Source organism: Doryrhamphus excisus, chromosome 16 (assembly GCF_030265055.1).
Source record: "Doryrhamphus excisus isolate RoL2022-K1 chromosome 16, RoL_Dexc_1.0, whole genome shotgun sequence".
NCBI lineage: Eukaryota > Metazoa > Chordata > Actinopteri > Syngnathiformes > Syngnathidae > Doryrhamphus > Doryrhamphus excisus.
Genome location: NC_080481.1, coordinates 10,502,382 through 10,525,536, shown reverse-complemented (window position 1 = coordinate 10,525,536; position 23,155 = coordinate 10,502,382). Strand labels below are relative to the sequence as shown.

The following is a 23,155-nucleotide window of genomic DNA, read 5'->3' as shown; positions in this document are numbered from 1 at the left end:
TTCTGATAGTAATTCATTTGCATTAATATATTTATCCAGCCTATTGTCGAATAGCTTCTCTGGTCAGAAAAGATAAATTACTGATGTACATAAGCGCTTCTATGATCTTGTTGATTACCGTTGAATGAATCTATATAAGTGGTATTGGTATCGGCCGATTTCACTCATCGATGATCGGTATCGGCAGCATAAAATCTTGCATATATTTTAAGCCTGGCAAGTGAATGCGAGAGGAGCCGCCAAATCACGCAGATGGTTTAATCTTGGCCTCATAACATTGGATTTACTCCCCATTGAATTTAAGCCCTCGCTTGCATGTGGAAGATAAAACAACCTGTTTACCAGCAGCCGCCTGCACAGTGGCATCAAAGTGGAGCCTAACTGGTCTCCGACTACACTGATGGACTGATGACTATCACCCGCAAAGGGAAGATTATTTCAGTGTTTACATTCAGGAAGAGGTTGCTTTATCCCAGGCTTTACATGCGAGGTTAACACTTGCACCATGACTTCACTTGTAGGGGGAGCATAAATAAGAACAAAAAACACTTTTTGATGAATCATTTCCACTTCCAAGCCTCTAATTTGGGGACAATGGGAATCGTTTTTTTTTTTTAGCAGAAGGATCATGAAAGTGAAAAGTGAACCATCTGGACTTGGTTTGGCACACGAGTGGGAGGCTGAGGATTTATTTTCAGCAAAGCATCATAGTCCAAGTCTACGCCCACAGCTCGCAGAGATATGCACACATGAGGGAGGGATGGATGATGAGATGCTTTCCAAGACAAATATACATCCCATCATGTCATAATGAGAAGCTTCATAAACCAAGATAGAACTATAGCTCATAGAAATCACACCTGTACTTATTTGCCATTAGAAAGGCCAGTTAGTTAATCTATGGTTCACGTTTTTTTAATCTAAAATTTGAAAACCATTCTGCCTGGTTGGGGATTTAGCAGCTGATCCCATCGCAAGCCTCGATAACTCACCACACTAAGAAAATGTTTTACATCTGTGGGTTCATCTCGTGAAAGTATTCGTTTTCATAGCAACGGTTAACAAAACAAGTCACTTTTACACCTTTATTTGGGTTCCCAATACACAAATTGAAGAAAAGTTCATCAATAGTCGGCTCTAGATTTCCAAAAGACAGCGAAGGCATCGACCCAACAACCGTAAAAGTGAACTGCAGTCCTATTTACACCATCCTGGAATCAGACGTTGGTATTTTCGGACAACTCGGTACAATCAAAAGGCCTCTTGCAATGTAAGTCGATGGATCAGAAATGCACTTTTCACAGATGTCACGTAAACTTCAATCGTGGAGCTAATTGCGTCTGCATGTGGAGCTCAAGATGCTGCTTTTTTTTCTGGAGGGTGGGGAGGGGGCATTTAAGGGACAAAAGATTAAAAACTAAAAAGCAGACTGGTCCCTGGGGAGTACCAAGGTCCTGGTTGTCTTAAATAGGACGATGTGTCGTTTCTCCACAGAAGCAGGTATGAAACCCAAAGATTCGTTCTTATATTAAAAAAGTTCAAGACCTGAGATTTTCAGTGGAACATTAAAAAAAAAAAATACATAAATTAAGTGTGTGTAAACTGTCTTTTATGGCTGCAAGCACTAGCTATGCGGCTTCCCTTTCGCGACTTAAAACATGCACGTTAAAATCATGAAGTGAACATTTTCATGTCCTTTGTCGCACACAGTTTGATGCATAAACGCCGTTACATCCGACAGCTTCACAAGAACCATCAGCAGTGTGGGCGATGCGGAATTCACATAACTTAAGACAAATAAAATCTTTTTTTTTTTAAAGTCTATTCAACATGGTAATACGGTCGTGTGGACAACACTGAGGTTATAAGTTCATTCCTTGGGCACTTAGTAGAGAGTCCAGCATGTCAAACGTGTCTTTGTAGTCAGTGTGTTGGCCATTGGCTGTCAACAGGCCGTTGGTTCCATCATGGCCGTGGTGTTCCATCATCCGCTGGCCGCTCTCGGAGTAGTGAGCCGAGCTGATGGCCGCCTTGGAGCTCCTGCTGCTCTTTGACGAGTGGTGATAGTGGTGATGGTGGCCGCCATCGGGGTGAGGCCTCTTCCGAGAGGAGCTCGAGCTACCGTCCCCGCTGTGGCTGCTCGGAGCCCGCAGGGATACGGAGGCGGCGTCCACGCGGCAGTTGGCACTGAGAGAATACGGGTGGGAGTGGCTGTGTTTGGAGTGGCGGTGGCCCGTGTGCTCCTTGTGCTTATCTTTGCCCTGATCAGAGCCGCTGTGGCGCTCCGATGAAACTTTGATTCTCATCTTGAGTTCCTCGCTGGTGGCCGAGCCGTTCTCCGTGAAAGACACGGGCGCTCGACTCTTTTTGGATTTTTCTCGCCTGCCGTCGCCTGACTGACTGCCCGAGAGCGCCTGCGAGCGCTTCTTGTGGTGGTGCGATGTGGTGGCGGCGGGCGGCGCGTACATGTCTGTGCCGGCCTCTTCCTTGATGCCGTTTTGCAGAGCCAGCTCTGCCGCGTGTTTCTCTCTGTACTTTTCCAGAGTCAAGACTTTCTGCGGCCGTGAAAAAGGCGCAGCGTTTGCAGCGAGTGGTTGTTTACCAGCAGCGCCGGCGGTGACTTTGTGTTCGTGTTTCAACATGGTGAAGTCCGAATGGGCAGGTTGAGCGAAAGGGTCACCGAGTGGCTGGTAGGATGCGTAGGAGCCCGTCATGGCGCCCAGGGAGGACATGTCTGTGGCGTCAGATGTGGAGGTGGAAGGGAAGAAGGAGCTGGCGACACCGGGAAGGCTTTCTAGAGAAGTCCCCTGGAAGGCATCCCCAGCTGAACCTTCTGTCTTTGGCTTTTTAGCAGCTTGAATAGCCTGGAAGCACAGCATTGAACATGGGAATGTTGCCAGCGGAGCAAACCACCCGAAGAGAACATCCACATACCCTCCAGTTTCGTATCCTCTTCAGCCTGCTGGGCGTCTTTTCCAGGATCTGAAGAAACTCGTGTGTGAGCTCTGCAAACAAAACAGTGGCGTGACTCCACCGCTCATCTGAAGGACGGAGTCGAGTCCTTACCGTCCAGCAGCTGCAACGTCACCGTGCGGTCCACGTACTCCCACCAGTGCTTGCCGTCGGTCGACACGGGAATCTCCCAGTTGGACCACTTGCACGCTAAATGGATACACACGCAGGCGACCACTGTGGGTCGGTACTGCAGGCAGAACGTGGTGAGGTGCAAACTGTTGGGGAAGACGAGAACAACAGGGAGGAGATCAGATCGCCGCTTTTCACAGAAGAACAGAACATCTTCAATCAAACACGAGATTGATGCTACGTTTCCACCAAGCAGCGCTCTTCAGCTCACAGTCAAGCCTCATCTGGCTTTGTATCGTCAGAGCAGGGCGCCAACCTCAGTTAGAGTACGTCCCTCTTAGTGTCGCTTGTTTGTACAATTTGGTACGGTGTCTTGTCGGGTAATGAATACACGGCATGAGTACAACTGTGTATTTCTGACCATAAGACGTCCTTGTTAGCAGCTTGCTACTACATAGAAACAGGACCCGGAAGTCGGGTCCGTCGCCTGCCAATGATGTCATCACAGGTTGACACTGTAGTTCTTTAACAAAGTTAGTGGATGAATGAACATTCAAGGTTATTTCTTGAATTCTATCGTGTTTCTCACCTCCTTTACAAAAAATACTTACAACTTTGGCTCCATTTTGGGTTATTGTGCAGCCGTGATCAAAACAATAGTGTCCGTGTTGACCTCGCTGCCCCGTCATGTACGACAAGCTAAATCTCAACTTTGAACCTCCGGCGTCAAATGTACATGGAAGTGTGGCCTATGAGGTTGCGTATTTTGGGAACGCGTACAAAAGCCAACTGAACTGTTTGGTGGAAACAAGGCTTGAGCTTCATTACTGAGCTATTAGCGCTACATCATGTACACAAGCCCTCACCTCATTCGGCTGGTAAACTAATAGCGTTCCTCAATGCCGCTATGACATGCTCAGTCAATTATTACAACTTTAAAAAGGTGAGGGAAGCACCTCAATATTACAAATGGTCTTTCTCAACCTCATTATTTGTCAGAACACGAATGAAGCCTTCTAAAGGGTTATTCCTTCATCCGCCCGCCCCCCCAAACTGCACTGCAAACTGGACTTCCTATGAGGCTAATACATAAGGAGTCTTTAAGGCTCTTCTAACCAAAGTAAGAGCAAAGCCTATCGTAACCTGTTGATACTATCATTTAAGAATTTAGGGCAGCTTCAAACTGTGCCAACGACCATGTACACACCAAGTCATCGGCACCAAGGAAGGTCAGGAGGAACACTTGATTCAAGAGTTGCGCTGCAGGTGCATGCTTCGACAGTACAAATCCCGGATTTTAGGCGTCAATTGTGGTGCCTACAGTGACTAAACACTGACGTTGACTGTTGGCACAACTTCCTACAAGGAGAATATTACAGGTAACTTCCATGTATGTGTTCAACTTCTTAAAGAAAGGAAAATCAAAAACATAAAATCACAAACAGAATGAGCAGTCAAAGCACACCATATTGCTTGCAAGAACTCCATGCACCCTAGAGAAGCCACATTCAGTTTGCAGTGTAGTTTAGCGGGTAAAGGTTCTCTCACTTGGGGTGAAAAATGGCCCAGTAAGATGAGGGCTAAACACTAGAATGACATTTTCTATTCAGGCTACCATCTGAGTGTTTTAGGCCTATGCACTCTGTACCAAACAACCGGGAGAGGTAAAGGGCACCACTACATCCCATGCTGTGCATTCAAGCCCTCTGTGCCAAAGCCCTGGTACTAGACACAGCACACAGGAGCCTGGCCGCTTCTGCACACAAGGTGTCGGACACATGAAAGGGCATCCTGCAGAACAGGAAGGTATAGAGTGCCGTTAACAGTGCAATAATGGGAACAGGATAATAACCTGTTGGTAGCCATGAAATAGGATGTCTGTGCCAAATCCTTGCTTGCTGCAAAAGGAAGGAGAAAGTTGTTTTTAGAAGGCAGTTGATGAGTTGCTACAACACAGTCATGTTTTTTTTGGGTGGGGGGTGTCATGGTTTCACTTTGAATATCATCAAATGGCGTCTTAATGCATTTGTTCAGTTCAATTGTCCAAGCGCTTTGGCACCATTGCTACCAAAGAAGCTTTGAATGTGGAGAAGCCGTGACACCCCTGATATCTCGACATCGGCACCTTTTTCAGTTACAAGTCATGCAGCTGGAGATGAGAAACTTGGTTCCAAAATGAGACTGGCACTAAGAAAAGGTTTCACTTTTACAAGGATGACTCATCGATCATAAAGACGCAAAGTGAGAAAAGCATGCAAAGAAGAGTTTACCTCGTACAAGCTGGGAACACCTCACAACATCTGTGTGTGGATGGTCTATTGTAATTTCAAAACCTGCAACAAAAAGGGAAGAACAATTAATTTATTCACAAACAGACATTTTTCTAAAAAAAAATCCCTTCCATTAGCTTCCATTTTTTTTCTACCTTATTTGGTTCTTTAGTAATCTGCAGCAGAACATAACCACATTTCAGCAAATTTCCCTTCAATGGTAACCTTCTGCATGCTGCACTCCCCCATGCTTTTCCACTTCCTCCTTGCTGTGAAGTGCTTTTGAAAAAAGAGCCATATCAGGCTCTTTTCTAATGCACTACTGCCACCCTGTGGTAGTTTTTATGGCTTTAAACCACATGGAATGACTCCTTTTTCATTGTGCATTTGACTCATCACATCTTTTAGTCTCTCGCGCAAAAAATACTAAAGATGTAGAAATATGTCATAAGGAGAAAGTATTCAGGTTTAAAAGAAAATCTGTGAAAACAGCAGATGTTTGATTCCTGCAAAAACAAAAGTCAGATTAGAGTCAGATTAAGCTAAGTTTGTATTTAAAACAATGTATTGCTATTATTGTGTGTAATGGTGCTTTTTGTTTATAGTCATGAATCATGCAACGCTCAAGTCATAGAGCAGAAACACCCCTCTCACATTAAACGGTAAGTGGGACATTTCATTATTGTGAGCCACGTATCGCAAATTGGAACGTATTGTGCGGTACCCTGACATTCAAAGCCTTACTTTGATGTATAATTCGGATTTTATGTTCAAATCTGTCTTTTTTATGTAGTAGTTTACATTATCAAAAAAAAGTGACTTGTATTTGTGTGTAATGTGAATACAATGCTTAACACGGGGCTCATTTGTTGCAATTGCAAGGATTTTATGCTGCCTGAGTCAATATATTCTTCAACAAAAAATTTGTTTGCATAGGACAGTGATTCCCAATCACCCCCTGGTGTGCTGTGGTGGTACTGCAGGTGGGCCATGAGAGGTCATTAAAAATATAATTCATTTATGCAAATATTATTTTTACAATTATTTTTATTTTAAAATATCTATTGCACAATTAAAACATATATTTATAGGCCTAAGCAATAACCTATTGAGTTGTATTGACATGTCACAATATTTTAGGAACCTTATACAGTTTATGATTGGAACGTAGTCATCATGCCAGGGGGTCATTAACGGAGGAGCATGTAGTATGTAGTGGCGGGAAAATGGAGCGGTGGCTAACGGATGTAAAAGGAAAAACAGAAAAGCATCAAATCAAAACGATAATCAAATCGAATCTCTGAAAACAAAAAAGGTGTCATTGGAAATATTCCAGTGAGTACATATCGTTTGGTTTTACAAGTGTTGGGCCAGATAATAATAATAATAATAAGTTAAGTGCTCTGAGAATGCAGCATTTCGTCTAAGTACTGTTTATTGTATGTACATATATGTTTGTGTCTATTTACACTTATTCTGAACAGGACCTGCTACTTTTATATTTATATTGTTATTCCTTGTTTTATTTTTATCCTTTTCCTTATTCTTATTTTTACTTTCTACAAAATGCACTGTGGCGTTGCACTCAAATTTCGTTGTATGCAATACAATGACAATAAAGGCGATTCTGATTCTAAGGACAGAGGTGGGCATTTTTTAGAATTTGAAGTGGGCCCTGAGTTGGTAAAGTTAGGGAACCCTGGCATAGGAGATTAAGGAAGGAGGCAAGATATAGCAGGTTTGCGATACAGGCCAGAAAAACAATTAGAATTGACTTGCAGTGTGAAAGTAGCTACAGTTTCTGAAGAATGACACTTTGCCATACGAATGGCCAAATACTGATGAGGCATTCAAGTTGTGTGTATTTGAGTGTTCTGTGTTTAAAAAAAATTACGACAAAGAAAGTTGTGCCATAACTTTGCTAAAGAATGTTAAAAACACCCATAGCACAGTACTAATGTAGTATCTGTTACAATAGGGTGGGGGTGTGAAAGTAAGAGCTTTACATTACAAAAGGGAATGGTTTCGGGGAGGCAAATAGTGAGCCAGGTGGTGTGCTCTCACAGCATGTACATACGCTGACGTCTGCCCAAGTGAGCCATGAGACTGATGAGATTAAAAACGACGGCACAAATGAAATTCAAGTCTAATATTTCACATCATTCACCACTGCAATATTTGAAGGCCATTGTGGTCAGCGGTGGAAATTATTATTGGGCATTTGCATAGCTGGTCAGAAGGTACGCTCAGAAATTAATGACATTGACTTGTAAAATTTCAATCTAATGCCAACAACCATATTATATTACTGTGCCTAAGAGTAGTGATGCAGGTGGAGGACTCACCCAGCGTTTGCAGTACAATGGTTTCCAGTGATACAAGCTCTTGGGACTGCTGTTGGAATGCCTGGAAAACATCAAGCAATGAAAAGCACCCACTACATAGACACATTCATCGTATTTTATAGTGATTGCAGCCTGTCCATATACAAAATTGTAATGTTGTCATGTGTATATGTCTTGGGAATTTGGGGAATGGGAATTACTAAAGTACATCTACAGTTTATATTATACAATGCAAAGTTAAGCTCAATAATAACCTACATCTCCATCACTTTTTATTTGTAAGCAGGATTAAGACCTTTTGTAGTTCCCCAAGTTCTACTAACCATGTAATGCGGTGAGGTACAGACCGGATGTGGGAACTACTGAATTTAGGTGCAGCAAGAGAGAGTTTTCACATATGTATTTCCATTTGTGTGGTCCAAATCAATGAATGTGTTTGTCAACATCATGTGTTTGAAATTCCAAGGTAAAGAGACATTGCAGTCAATTTCTTGAACATGTTTGACAACATGCTGAACCAACATGTGTAAATCACCAGTTTCATCCGTATACTACCAGTAGTTACATCACCACTAACAGCCAAACTGTCACTTGTCAGTTGAAATGGACGGAGAGTGAATTGTTATCTTGCAAAGCCAGATTGTTTCCAAAACAGAACTAAGATCAGGTCTGTTGGTGAGCTGAATAGTGAATACGGTTTACTTTTCAGATACCAGTGCCAAATGGGTACTTTTGAAATGGTGGTCCAATTTACGTAACGCCATCCAGACACTTGACTCGGAGGGAACTAGCTATACCTCATTTCAAAGCCACCAATTAAAAGTGAGCTAATAACTTAGTCATAATAACAATTTAGCCCTGAAACAGGCACGGGCATCTACTTAGTTTTACGTTTACATCAGCACACAAGTCTTTATGGTACCCAATGGGTCCAACAGTGATACTAACTCACATGGAGCAAAACTGGTAAATGCAACAATATTTATGTGGACAATCAACACACTGTATTGCACCAGCACATAGCTCAGTACAGTTGAAGGGACAATGTCTTCAACGTGTATGACAGCATGCTAAACCAACATGTTATGTAAGTCACCAATCTCAATACTGTTAAGGGTCCAACGTTCATTTATCAGCTGAAGAGTGGGTGTTTTCTAAACCAGTTAGTTTGAAACTGTACTAAGATTGGCTGTTGTAGGTCAGTTTATTTGATGTGCACTACCTGACAGAAGGGGTTGCCCCAATGGGGAAATCGAACAAACATACAACTAAAAAGGAGCAAAAATGGAAACATGAAAGCACCCTTTTGCCCTTGAAGGGGACGATTATGGTCGTTTCCGTCCTTTCGTATCGAGTTGTGGACTCCTAAAGAGCAGCTACACACAATAATCAGCAGGGAAAGCTTTCTAGAACTTCCAGATTCTGCAGCTCCTAGGGATTTCCTCCTTCCGACCCAAACGGTCTGTTTAATTTACTCGGGCCCTCCTCCTGTTACGCACACTCCACTGAGAGTGGTCACACTCCCAAGCGCTTCGGAGGACTTCCGGACAGCTGCCAAGCTAATTTTGTCCGATGACTTGCACAAAATAAATACTGTTAAGACACTGATAAATTGTTACTTACAGCTTGCTCTACTGACTTTTCAACAAGACGCTGGAAAGGAGCCGAACTTCAGCAACAGTTTGGCAGATAGTCCAGCTTTGCCCATGTTTACAAAAAAGTCCCGTATTTTCCTCTTGCTCACCGGGAATCAGAAATCCAATCACTTCTGCCTGATGCTTGCCTTTTAAGGCAAAATTAGCTTTCAAAATGTCTTTCAGGCCTCACTTCCAAATGCGTAAACTATTGTTTAACAAGAGAATACGACATTGTAACAACATTTATAGGTCACAAAAGTGGAAAAGCCTAATAGGTCCCCTTTAAGTGAGAGTCCGTGTTCTGTGCCGTTTACTGACCAGCCCTAACAGAGTCAAGCAGAGCCTATGCACAGCTATGGCAACCCAACTGGGTGCAGCGCAGTGAAATGGGCTTTAGTTACAGCTTGAGAGAATGTCTCTGACATCATTTAGGCAGTCTCTATATATAAGTTATATATCAAACTGCATACTATATGATTGAATAGTCTAGAATAAACTTGTCCATTACTGGAGCCATCAAATAATGCAATTGTTTTTGTTCCTTTACTGGAAGTATAATCAGTGTGTACTCACATTGCTCTTAGTGTCTAAAGCAGGCTCTTGGGGGTTAATGCAGGCATGAGCTATTTTAATGACATGCTCCAGCTTCCTGGGCTGCTCCTCAACTTTGGCGGCCAGGAACAATGTTGTCTGGGCAATAATCTGCAATTTGAAAAAAAGAGCAAGACCATTGTTGACATTAGCAGTGGTGTCTGTGATGAAAATAGCAACGGCCTGAAATACTTACATTTCTATGGAATCTGGTGAAAGAGTGAATCATATAGAATCTGTGCATGTATACTATAGCGGTGTTGATGATCAGTTGAGAGCTGGGTGCACAGTTAAGGGGTGGGGGTCTGATGACGACATGACGACGGTTACAAAGACCTAGCACATGGACGTTAGAAACCCACACCAAGCCTCACAATTGAAATTTAGCAGACAGAAAAGAAATAGATTGTAATTACAAGTGGTTGAACCATTCGCGATTACGTCAAAAGGCGACTACATCCTTACTCTGTAAGCTAACAAAAGACTGGCGCAAAACAAAAGCTAACCTAACGTAAAGGCCCAATCGCCACGGGCAAATTGGGGACTATTAGGTGAGGTGACACCGCTTGTGTACTGAACGTGGAAATGTTACCGAAATGACGTATGAAAACCTAAAAGTCTTACTTTTAAAGTATGTCTACAGAAAGAACAAACTATGCAAGTGATAACAATTGCATAAGCTAAAGCTAACTCAAGCTAGCCCGTAATAGGACAGCTAGTCTGTAGTTTATAAGGATACACGTTGAGCCTCTGGCCGATGTCTTGGATTAAGTTGGCGGCTTGTTGTCGGTAAGAAAGCTCCCTGTCAGCCTCGATTCCGCTGCGTCGAGACGGCGTGTTTTCCAGCTGCTCCCGGGTGAAAAGCCATTTCGTTGAGGGACCCCGGTGCACCGCCATTACGCTCCGACAGCCAAGCCCGACCGGGTAGCATCGGGAGGGAGCGAGGTGACTGGAGCACCGGAAGTACGTCAAGAAGGGCCGAAGCTGCTTCAAAACCGGTTAGCCATCTAAATCACAGTGCCCTCTAGCGGCTGGTAGTGCAAACAAGCATTTAAAATAAAATATGTTAAATAGCATATTCCTTTTTTCCTTCTACCACATTGAACGATTTCGGTCTGAGTATGTTGTTTGTTCGCATTCAAAAATAACATTAGCAACATGTGTTATTTCTAAGAAAGAAATTCTAAAGCGGAAATGTTTGGGATTCACTTCACCACAACTAATCAACGCTACTCTTCGAGATAACCGTTGCAATTGTAGCTGTGATATGTACAAACTGACACATTTCATTGTACATTGTATCATTGTATCACTATCAAACTGTATCTTCCAACAAAATATTTCAATATAACACAGAACTGCACTTTTAGAACCACTCTGACCTGCCATACTTGTTTGTTGCCACTAGATAGAAGCAGAGACCGGTAGCGGCAGCGAATTGAAAGGGCTGACACTTCCGGGGTTGTGACGACAGAGGTGGCAACGTAACGTGACGTAACGGGTTGCTACCCACGAGGACAGGTCGCTATGGCAACATGAACGGCGTGGTGGGTCACGTGGACTTGAACAGCATGTTGTCATTAGAGGCCAGGTGACGTTTTATCACCGTAGCGCCACTTTCTGCACCTGGAAAGCTTTTGTCTTGTGGACGTTTTTTGTGCTGGTTGTGCTTTTTCATTTTGATTTGACTTTAAATAACAATATCACTCAGAAAAATACTATAGCCTTGTATCCCCCGCCCACATTAGAAGCGCACTTATACAGTAGCACAAACTACACCCGTAATAATAAACATGGCTGCACAGGTGTACCTATAAATAAGTAAATATTTGCATATTTTGTACATTTATCTTAAAGATATGAACAGTGTGTAACTTTTATTGTTTGTTCATTGTAGAATGTCAAAGAAAAGAAACCTACTGTATATTACAAATGAGCACAAGCAATGATGCCGTAATGTGTCGCAAGTAGACAGGGTGTCTCCATGCCCCTCCTCTCTCCCCCTCCCCGCCTGCGGGTCTGCCTCGGTCCGCACCTCTCACTCGGTTGAGACATTGTTGGAGTTCCTCATAGGAGCCGCAAAAAAACAGCACCGAGATGACGGACTCCAAACCGCCCGACTCACCTTCCGCCCCGGAACCGGCTGTTGCAGAGGAGCCCCCGGCGGGAAACAGTCAGTGCGAGGAGAAGGAGCCCATTGAAAAACAACAAGAAGATCAGCAGGCCAACAGCGACGGTCAGGGAGAACTGTTCAAGATGGACCAGGAGATGAGGATTACGGAGAGCATAGAGGACGGAGGTAAAGTTTGCGCTTTATCACGGTGCGTAAAACCATGCAAACCATGTATAGCATGGACACTGAACAACCTTTCTTGAGGAAGAAAGACGCCTTACTTGGAATATAGTATATACATATATATAGGTGGTATTTTCATTCAGTAATTTAATATCACTTTTTGCACCCTGCCCCCAAATTAAAAAAAAAATCTTGTTTAATTGACATTTTGTACTTACTATACACTGCGTGTACAATCAGACATAGAGGTACATAGAGTCAATGTATGTAGTCTACTCTATTGTACCCAGTCGGGCTAATCATTATGATGCTTCCACCACAGTGGCACACAAACTTACCAGCCTTCCCAGTTCTGTCCTATGGTGGTTCACAGTGCTCCCTACTCTTGCCTGCAGGTCTTCTGGAGAGCAGCATGCGCCTGAAACCACACGAAGCACAAAGTTACCGCAAAAAGGCGCTGTGGGTGTCTTGGGCATCCATCGGGGCGACGATCATCCTGGCCATCGCTGCCTTCAGTGAGTAGTAGAATTTGGAAGTGATCTTTTACTGACAGCAATGATGAATCTTGATCTTGGTGTCGCTTATGTTAGATCCAAGTGTGGTCCATGCACAAGTGAAATGCCATATGTCCACCGCGACTCTCAAAAAGAGGCATTAAATTCCTCAAACCAAAGTGAGAAAATTGTGTTTGTTTGTGCATTTTGTACTTAGATGTTAGTGATTTCCATTCTGGGTCACAGGGAATGGTCTGAGAATGATACTGAACTGAGGTAGAACGTGTTGGAGTGAGTTCGGCTGATGTTGTTTCAAACATGTTGTCCACTTCCTGTCCCGATAAGGCAGTAGGAGCAGTGGGCCAGTCTGTCTCAGAGCAGGCCTCCATGTCATGTGAATTCTAAATTGCTGTGGCTATGTGTGGCATGACATATCTTGACAAGGACACGGTCCCTGATTGCTGTCTTGTAGGAGACTTCTCGTCTTCTTTGTGTCTACCATCCATACATTCATTGATTTTTCGATGTCGCTTGTTTTGAGCGGGACAGCAAATTTACAGTTGTCCAAGCTGTACACTGTCTGCTGCCTACTTTGTAGTAGGTTTGTTTAATTCGGAGTTATCACTCTTCGGAAGTTCAACATGGCACCTCATGGCAAAGAATTGCTGCTGCATCAATGTGTGTGTGTTTTTTTTTTTTCGGTGTTGGCTCATGAAAGTATATACTGTAATAACATATTTGCAGAGATGTGAGGGTGAGCTCATCTCAAAAGGGTGAGATGCTACACCTACTGTATGGACTTTGTGGAAATCCCTCGCACGACAACATGCAAAGTCCACACAGAAACGCTCCAACAAAGATTCAAACTAGGCCCGATATCAGCATAAAAATGTAATATCGGTATCAGCTGTATACAACACAGGAGGTATGTCATGTTACACATATCGGTATCAGCTGATGAGAGTTGGACAATATCGGCTTTGGGCAAAAAATCCAATATCGGACACCCCTAATTCAAACCCATTAGACTGACATGCTAACCATTAGTCCACAGTCCACTGAATCAAAAATGGAGTTGTAATGTAATGGAATATATAACCAGTTGGAATGGTGGCCTGTCACCATCTGCTGCCATTCCCTGACAGCTCCACACTCCGTCAAACATTAGCATTGCTCCACTAGTGTGTGTGAAACGTGCCATGTGCAGCCATGCAGTGTTTGCTTTACCACACCGGTGCACAGAATTTCACCTCCCGCCCGTCAGCACATCCTTTGCAGAATTGGGGGGGAAGCGACAGGGGGGGAATGGAGGTAAAAAAAAATTAAATGTCTTGACAGCAGAAGTGGTTTAGCGATATGGAAAAATGAGCCAATAAAGGGCAGAGGATGGTGTTTTATCCTGTCTTCTCCTGCTGCGCTTGTCAGCCTTTTACAAGCAGGACAGGAGGGGGGGGTATGTTCTAGGAGCCAATTAGACACCGGCGGGCTCAGCCGCAGACTCATTTATGCCATTTCTCCCCTTGGCTCCTAATGAAGGTACGAGGAATTGAGGAGGAGCAGACAGACATATCTGAATCAGACGTCCAGCTAATGACGTTTCAGGCCGCTGTGCTGTCCTTCACATGCAGTGAACACAATACAAGCAAACCTCATGGGCTTCCTGCTTTCTCCTTGTTTGTATTTGAGGTGTGTGTGTGTGTGTGTTACACCTTGTAACACAGCGCCGCCCACTCAGTGTTTGCTTTCATTTCAGCAGCTGTCAGGTTTGACTTAATGGAGGAATTGATGCATCCTGCAGTGGATTGAACCAAACAAGTAACGGGAAAATGTGTTGTACTTGGTTGTACTTTATACACTGCCTGCAGAATTGAATGTAATGACATGTAGTACAAATAAAAAATAACATAGTGCTTAAGTATTCCTTTAGCAATATGCTTATGTAGACCACTGCTGCACATTACAGAATTGTTTTTTTCAATATATTGACATTTTCAAGCAGGTTGAAATGCATCCACTTTCTAAATTATGCTCATGCAGGCTTCCTTCCTCTCACATCGGAGGGCATGGTTGCACTTTGAGTAATGCATGATGAAACAGAGGAGGAAACAAGATGGAGGGGATGATAAAAGGAGGAGGAGCAAGAAACAGGGGTTCTTTTGCTATTTTTGCAGCATGAAAGGGAAAGAGAGCTCCCGCCTGCATGGCTGAGGAGGGGCTGCTGGTCCCCCCCAGTGGCCCTGACTAAAAATAAACCAGGCAGGAGAGAAACCCAGCCCACTACCATTTGCATCTCCCTCCTTCCTCCTGTCTCCTTTTTCCCTCTCCCTCCATTGCAGGTGTCTAGGATTGCACAAAGCATTTTGTTGTGTGGCTCACAGAAACAGCTGGGTAGAAAGTTGGAGGACAAGCACGATGCATTCTGGGACTTCTAGGAACTAATAGAAACATACATACAGCTGTAATAGGTGCAGATTCAGGAAGATCTCGAAAGTTTTCTGTGTGGGTTATTGTGTGTAGTTGCTCTATAGGAGTCCACAACTCCATACACAGGGTCGAAAAATGAGCATAATATATTGTCATGTGATTTATTTTTCATTGAATATGTTCTCAGTTTTCTTACAGTGTTAAAATTAATTTTTTGTTCATATCCATAGGTATGAATGTGAGTGTGAATGGTTGTTTGTCTATATGTGCCCTGTGATTGGCTGGCGACCAGTCCAGGGCGTACCCCGCCTCTCGCCCGAAGACAGCTGGGATAGGCTCCAGCACCCCCTGCGACCCTCGGGAGGAAAAAGCAGTAGAAAATGAATGAATGAATTTCCTCAGTTTTCTTACAGTGTTATATGTAACAAACTAGTTTGTTTGAGTGTACCTGGTAAATAACCTGCCATGGGGCCAGCACGTTGAAGATGAGAAACGCTATTAAAACTTATCGCAACAGGTTGTACGTTCCATCCATTTGTCAGTTATAATTATTTCACATTCTTATCTGTGAGTTAAACAATAATTATTCTCGATAGAATGTATTTTTTGTTCATATCCATAGGTATGAATGTGAGTGTGAATGGTTGTTTGTCTATATGTGCCCTGTAATTGGCTGGTGACCAGTCCAGGGTGTACCCCGCCTCTCGCCCGAAGACGGCTGGGATAGGCTCTAGCACCCTCCGCGACCCTGGTGAGGATAAGCGGTAGAAAATGAATCAATGAATGAATGAATTTTTCCGTGTTTAGAATTGGATTTACTTTATTATTTATTTATTATTACTTTAAAATTGGCAAACCACTGTAGTAACTGGTTTCATTCCCTTCTTCTGATGTCTTCCAGCCGTGTCCATCATGCGGCACAGTGCCTCTGCTTTTGGATTCGCGGTGAGCGAACTTCTTGCAAATATGCAAAGACTCAAACGCAAATGTTCACATGTAATTTGTGTGCCTCCAGTTTGATGCGGTGCTGGATGTCCTATCCTCTGTCATTGTGTTGTGGCGCTACAGCAACGCCGCCGCCGTCCACTCAGCTCATCGGGAATACATGTAAGTACACGTGTGTGCGGTCTTGTTCTATCATCTGTCAGTTTTAGCTCATTGGAACAAATTATAGCCGAGCATCAATGTGAAGAATGACGGTGTTGTGGAATTGCTTAATTGAATAAAGTATACTTCAGGTACACACGCATGCAGGAAAGAGCATGAATCAATCAATTGGACTCGGATTGGGTCAAATGTTTGCACCATATTTCATCTTAATGGCTGTGAAATGTAGTGTTATACATTGAATAGAGTTGCTCAGCACCGGCACCATCATCTGCCATGTCTGTGGAGAGAACTGAATGACAAGTGGTTGCCGTGGTAACAAGCTTGAGCTGTTTAAACAATAGGAACACTGCTGCACCTAAATGTTTTTGTTGTCATGTTAGCATCCGACGCTAGGACGTACCGGATTGTTGATCATAAATTCACGCTTCCAGTTAGCATATAATATACATGTGTCTTGTTGTGTTATTAATGTATTGTTCTTTGTGTATTGTTTTAATCACAAAACCTCCTTAGCTAGCAAGAAGCTAACAAAATGGCATCAGGAACCGGAGGGCAGCTACAATATGTAGCCTGTCAGTTCAGTTCAATGGTGTTTTCACCTTCTTCATCAAAACGTTGGCGCTTTAAACTTTCATTGGTTCCATTGTGGGCCATTGAGGTGAGAAATGATTGAAGTCAAGAAATAACCCATGGCAAAACAAGAAGGTGGAGTCCGTGTGGTGTCTGGTTGCCATATCCTGTCTTTGGGAACACTTATATATGTCTTTATTCAAGGTAAAAGTAACCTTAAATGTTAATTTATCCTTTTCATTCATTATGTATATTTAATTATATACATTTGGGATTGTTTACTGCATCTAAGACTGTGATTGTAAAACTATTAAAATGTTTTGTGCTAGCAGGTTTGGTTTAGAACGGATTAATTTGATTTATGTCCATTATTTCTTCAGCTAGTGTCTGTTTCATTCATAGTCGGACTTTTTGGAATGAATTATTGATGCTAACTAACGGTTTTATTTCCTGTTCTGTGGTTATCATCACACTTTTATTATTTGCCATTACTGGTAACCTTGTGCTAAAACAAAAGCAGGAGGACAGGAGGAGTTAAAAAAAAGGAGTTAATTCTTTTGGTTAGGGGTATATAAGTCTTGCTGAATGACATCAGACCAAAACTTGGGAGTGTTGTTCTAAAAAGCAGAGCCTCCTGGCACGTGAGGCAATACAGGCAGTTTCTCTGTGGCCTTCATGGGGCGCCAAAAATCGGGAAACAATTCACCTTCAATATAATTCTATGAAAAGCTGGCTAATAACTGTTACAATGGAAACATTCACATTGATTCAAATGTCAAAGAATCTCAATTGGTACTCCACTCCAGTCCAAATGTACCACTACAAAGTACTGCACCACTGTTTAGTTGAAGCAAGGCTATTCAAAATATCCAACTAAATAGCGTTGCTATGGATGTTCACGGCACAACAATACAAATTGGAGGTTGCACTGTATTGTTATGCTACGTAAGGCTTGTCGTACTATTATTAATATCCATCATTTCTCGCCACAGAGCCTGTGTTATCCTGGGTGTGATTTTCATCTTATCATCCATGTGCATTCTGGGTAAAGCCATCCATGACCTGGCCACCAAGCTGCTTCCTGAAGTGGTAAGAGCAGACATTTCAACACCAGCGGCTGATAAAAGCAGCACTTTAGATTTTAGCAGCATGTGGAAGGGGTCACAATTTAATCCCAAACTGGAGATGGACGACAGCTTTAGACGACAGCGCCTAGCATACGCTGCAGATTATGTTATCTGTTGAAGTTGGCAAACACACACTGTTGGTTTTCTATTTTTAACTCATCTGCTTGGTGTTTTACGACTTGGGTTACATGGGGGTCATGCGTTGGAGTCGTGGAGGTCATTTTTACATTTATTATGAACCCCAGAAATTAATTTCTGCCATTACCAAATTATTTTATTATTTTCTACTTTTACTTCAGAGATTCAAGTTCAGAGGTTTGCACCTGCGACTTTATTTATTAGCTCTTGTGTGCTTTCCCCAAAACAAAATTAGGCGTATCATCTGCAAATAATAATAATTTTAAGTCTTTTGTCACTTTACACATGTCACTGATATACAGGTTGAACAATTCTGGTTCCGGTATTGACCCCTGGGGTACTCCGCATGTAATATTTAAACTTGATATATATTCTCTTAGCTTACATATTGCTTCCGTACTATGTGAGTGTGTGTGTCAAGAAGACACACGTTCACACTTTTTTTTTTGCATGTATATCCGAAGAAATGCATGTTTGGATTTTGTTTCTTTTGGGAACAAATTAATTACAAAAACCGAAGTACCACTGTAATACTTTCTTGATCCATTACAAGGATTACCACGTGTCGATCTGGATGTCCCTTTAAAAGTCACCCCTGTTTACTTGTATGACACAGGAAGCTAAACAGCTAGTCAACAAGATTCGTGTGTGCTCACCAAAACTCGACTACCAAACTTCGAAGAACATAACAGGATCAAGACGGCGTAATCACACGACCAAATCATTTCTTTATCCCTGTTTCTGGTAATCATTTCTTGTGCGTTTGAGTCCTTTGTGATTCTATCAAGTGCTGGTGTCGTCGGCGGCAGGGGAAGAATGTCACAAAAACACAAGGTGTGAAGCCTCCAGAGCATTCACACTTCTTCAAATAGATTTTCCACCCGGTTGCCAGGTAATGGTCGTCTCTGTGGAGATGCAGTGGAGGAAGTCGAGGCAGTTATCACTTTACATTTGGGGGCCATTTTGACACAAAATCTTACTTTTCACCTGAGTGGGCTTGAAGTGTAGTGCAGTTTATCTCCACTTCTCATTTATTTGTGATATATACTTATTTAATACACGCTATAGTACTGTAGTACATGTATGTTTGATTCCCGGTCAGTGGAAATGTCACGTACAAGAAAATGGAAGGGTTGCACGAGGAAGGGCATCCAACCAAACCCACTAAGCCAAACAAATCGTGTTGTTGGAAAAGCCAAACGACAACAACAACAGAAGGATCTTCAAGTGTCAAAAATAAATGTCAAGCATAATTCACATTCTACACAGGTTTTCTGGTCACAAAACCTAGTCTTTGGTGGGGGGGGGGGGGGGGGGGGGGGGTAGTGTGTATTCCAAATGCCAACCCAAACTCAAAGCTTTGAACTGGGATAAGCAAAAGGTCACTGTTGGGGCTCCATCTTCAGACTAAGAATCACTGATAATGAAACATTGAACACGGTTGCTTTCAAAACAATTGTTTTGAAAGTTTGAAAAATGCCCCATTCATTTTCTACGGAAAAAATTCTGTGGAATTTTTGGGAAGTTTTTGAAAAAAAACTGAAACGACAGCATAGATGTCCCGATTCAAAACAACTTTTGGTGGAGAAACTTAAATGTCCGAATGCTCTTGAGGGCATAAAAAATGACACATGGATGGAACTACCTTATATCCTGGTAAGGTCAAATTCAATAATATTTGTAATTGCTTGCACTCGCAACTTTCCTTGGCCCCATGGTGAGTTAGTTTTGACTTTGTTGACTTTGTTCAGTGCAAATTCTGCACTAAGTAAAATATTTTTATAGTTATAGCATAGAAATCCTGTTTACTGCCTTTTTAAGACTATTAGAGCCCTCAATACATGAAATAACACCCCCAGAGTCACATTTACACTCATTCATTCATTCATTTTCTACCGATTTTTTCTCACGAGGGTCGCGGGGGGTGCTGGAGCCTATCCCAGCTGTCTTTGGGCGAGAGGCGGGATACACCCTGGACTGGTCGCCAGCCAATCACAGGGCACATATAGACAAACAACCATTCACACTCACATTCATACCTATGGACAATTTGGAGTCGCCAATTAACCTAGCATGTTTTTGGAATGTGGGAGGAAATCGGAGTACCCGGAGAAAACCCATGCATGCATGGAGAGAGCATGCAAACTCCACACAGAGATGGCCGAGGGTGGAATTGAACCCTGGTCTCCTAGCTGTGAGGTCTGCGCGCTAACCACATTTACACTCCTATTACAAAAAATATATATATTTGAAACATTACAGTGCATTTCTTACATCAATCAAAATATAACTTTCCATTATTTACATTTGTATTGTATACATTATTTACATTTGTATTCAACTATCTGATCACAAGCCCAAATAAAATAAAATACCCAATATAATAGACATAATATAATAGACATAATCAGCTAAAACAAGCATAAATATGACTCATGCTCATGTGTGTTGCAATAAATGTCTTCCAGACGTGTGGACAGGAAGTGACTTTGGGGGTTCAGAGTTGAGTTTTTGTTGCGTTTAAATGCCTTATACTGTAGTTGTATAGTAGATGTATGACCTTCTGACAAAATCTCAGATTATTTTAATACTCCATCATATCAGGCATTGCCTGAGACAGCTATGAAAGGGGGGATTTATGTGACCTTTGGTCTTGGCAAGGGTAATATTACAACTTTTTATGTATTTTTGTCTTGTACATTTCTGACTTTATTCCCAGACTTTACGACCAAATTAACGCTGCCAAAGTCAGACTTTGGCTAATCATCTAATATCTTTCCTCCAAGGATGACTTCCTCTTCAGCGTTTCCATCGTCAGCGGCGTGGTCTGTATCATCTTGTGTGTGATCAAGTTCATGCTGGGCAAGGTGCTCACGAGTCGGGCCCTCATCACCGACGGTACGCAACATGCTCAGGAAAAGTGGACACCGAGGGGATCGCAGCAATAAGCATGAGTTTTTTTTTTTTCTTTTCAAAGGGTTCAACTCTCTGGTGGGAGGCGTCATGGGTTTCTCCATCCTTGTCAGTGCGGAGGTGTTTAAGCACGAGCCAAAGGTGTGGTACCTGGATGGGACAATAGGTTTCCTCATTGGGCTCATCATCTTCGCCTATGGAGTCAAGTGAGTGGAAGAGTGGAAGGTCTTCATAAAGGGCTAGTATTGCAAAATCAAGTGGATTGTTTTTGTAGGCCTATATAAAGACCCCCAAAAGGCCAGTGTTGTTAGTCCAGTGAACGGCATCATATCACATGAACAACATGTCCATGGCAGTGGGTATAGTAGATGCTTTTGACGGTATTTCGTCGACCCGGTATTGACCGTTGTGACTTTGTGTTTGGCAGTTACCATTTTCTTTTCTTAATTTGTTTTATTTTGAAATCACTAAACCAGGGGTGCTCATTAAGTCGATCGCGAGCTACCGGTCGATCGCGGAGGTGGTACTGGTCGATCGCTGGTCGATCGCGGCGTGACATTAAAAAAATATCATCCTGCATCAATGCCGTCACTTGATTGATATACAGGGCAGCCATTCAGATGACAACTGAATGTTGCCCTTCGGGCGACCAATCAAATCAAACAACGTCTCTAAGTGCAGCAGAACTTACGATGTCAGCCTATCATCCATCCCCGTTACTTGATTGACATACAGGACAACCAATCAGATGACAACTGAATTTTGACCTTTAGGTCACCGCTCATGCGTAAACAACGATGCAAAGTGCTAAGCTAGTCGGCGAATTGCGAGATTTTAAAGCCCTCGCTAAAGTTTATGGTCACTAAAATGAGTGAAGGAGCTGGACCAAGTAAAAAGGCAAAAAACATATCACTTCCATACGGATATGGAATATTATACGGATATTATGATACGGATATTATCCATGACTGATAAACATTTGGAAGTGTGCTTGAGGCTGGCTATCAGCAGCTACTGTCCGGACTATGCACCCCTGGCTGGTTCAATTCAGTGCAAGTCATCAAAGTAAACTCAGGTAATTACAAAAAATGTTAATAGTTAATTATGTGTATTTTGCAATATTGGCTCATTTGGTTATGTAAGGTACATCAACATACATTGTACGTACACATAATCCTCAATACATTTGAGAATAAATAGATGTTTTGCATTTTTGTAGTGGGTAGATCATTTTGACTCGGTAATTTTAAAAGTAGCTCGCATGAAAAAGTGTGAGCACCCCTGCACTAAACAAATGATTCATATGCGGAAAATCCAGTTTCTATTGTCTGTCAGTGTACTATTGGCAAAGAATGAATGATCAACTTTTTATTTCCAGACTGCTGCTGGACATGATCCCACGAGTGAGACAAACCAGGAACTACGAGCGCTTTGAGTAACGCTCAACAGTCCGACGGGCTCACAGTGAAGATGCGGATGAGGTGGGAGGGACTGAAAGCTCTCCACAGCACCCCCCCCCCCCCTTCCTTGAGACACTGTAAACACTGCGTGCACCCATGCCAGCATCCTTTCCGTTCAAAGAAACGTGTGGAGGAAGTTGCCTGTTTTCCAATTCAGTGTACATCAACTTCATTGGTGATGATTTACATAAGGGGGGTACGAAACCCCCTAAAATGTACTTTAACTATAACTTTAACGATGCTGAGACAGAGCAGCTTGGACTTGTAGGGCTCTGGAGTCGCACACGCTTCACGTGTTTATTTTTCCCATGGTTTCGAGAGTCCTCGAATGTGGCAGGTCAACATGTTGGATGTTGTCCATGTACTGCAAAAGCTGAGGATGAGCGGTATTTGTTTGCATTTATGTGATTTGGCTTAAGGACTCAGACATATAGTACATGCAGAATTATTGGTGTGCTTTTTACATCATCCAACAGTGGGTTTTAGGATCATTAGGCATTTAGTTGACACACTGTGCAGTATGAAGGATTATTTTGTTGAATATGTAGTAGCAACTGTCTATCTGCAAGCACATAATGTATTCAATTGTTTCTGCATGATAATGATGATAATAAGTGATGTCCTTGGATTAGTTTTGTATGATTACAAAATACAAAAACTCTCTCCATAAATGTTTAACCAGTCAGAGCCTTTTGT

The 23,155-nt window shown here is 42.6% G+C and overlaps 2 protein-coding genes across 4 annotated transcripts; one reads left to right on the top strand and one right to left on the bottom strand.

Moving 5' to 3' along the window:
• Positions 1-836: 836 nt before the first annotated feature.
• Positions 837-10,948, bottom strand: LOC131103997 (cyclin-T2-like). Of its 2 annotated transcripts, XM_058050646.1 has the most exons (9): positions 10,667-10,939; positions 10,124-10,205; positions 9,910-10,038; positions 7,700-7,760; positions 5,355-5,417; positions 4,937-4,982; positions 3,067-3,230; positions 2,935-3,005; positions 837-2,864 (listed from the first exon to the last, which is right to left on the bottom strand). In XM_058050646.1, the coding sequence occupies exons 1-9, from the start codon at positions 10,822-10,824 to the stop codon at positions 1,863-1,865; spliced, it is 1,776 nt and encodes a 591-aa protein (XP_057906629.1). In that variant the 5' UTR covers positions 10,825-10,939; the 3' UTR covers positions 837-1,862. The 2 variants fall into 2 exon arrangements, 1 of the variants encoding a protein (XP_057906629.1); XR_009119719.1 differs by lacking the exons at positions 837-2,864; positions 2,935-3,005 and adding an exon at positions 4,292-4,443 and having other exon boundaries at positions 3,084-3,230; positions 10,667-10,948.
• Positions 5,965-23,130, top strand: LOC131103998 (transmembrane protein 163a). Of its 2 annotated transcripts, none has more exons than XM_058050647.1 (9): positions 5,965-6,016; positions 11,336-12,226; positions 12,619-12,738; positions 16,043-16,086; positions 16,157-16,248; positions 17,814-17,910; positions 20,873-20,984; positions 21,064-21,205; positions 22,378-23,130. In XM_058050647.1, the coding sequence occupies exons 2-9, from the start codon at positions 12,025-12,027 to the stop codon at positions 22,436-22,438; spliced, it is 870 nt and encodes a 289-aa protein (XP_057906630.1). In that variant the 5' UTR covers positions 5,965-6,016; positions 11,336-12,024; the 3' UTR covers positions 22,439-23,130. The 2 variants fall into 2 exon arrangements, with proteins under 2 accessions (XP_057906630.1, XP_057906631.1); XM_058050648.1 differs by lacking the exon at positions 5,965-6,016 and adding an exon at positions 10,416-10,925.
• The last annotated feature ends 25 nt before the right edge of the window (positions 23,131-23,155 follow it).

Coding starts and splice junctions, on each gene's coding strand:
- LOC131103998 (XM_058050647.1), top strand. CDS start 12,025: ATGACGGACTCCAAACCGCCCGACTCACCTTCCGCCCCGGAACCGGCT. Junction 16,249..17,813: donor TCAGCTCATCGGGAATACAT/GTAAGTACACGT, acceptor TTCTCGCCACAG/AGCCTGTGTTATCCTGGGTG. Junction 20,985..21,063: donor TCGGGCCCTCATCACCGACG/GTACGCAACATG, acceptor TTCTTTTCAAAG/GGTTCAACTCTCTGGTGGGA.
- LOC131103997 (XM_058050646.1), bottom strand. CDS start 10,824: ATGGCGGTGCACCGGGGTCCCTCAACGAAATGGCTTTTCACCCGGGAG. Junction 10,039..10,123: donor TCACCAGATTCCATAGAAAT/GTAAGTATTTCA, acceptor TTCAAATTGCAG/ATTATTGCCCAGACAACATT. Junction 3,006..3,066: donor GACGTTGCAGCTGCTGGACG/GTAAGGACTCGA, acceptor TTTTGTTTGCAG/AGCTCACACACGAGTTTCTT.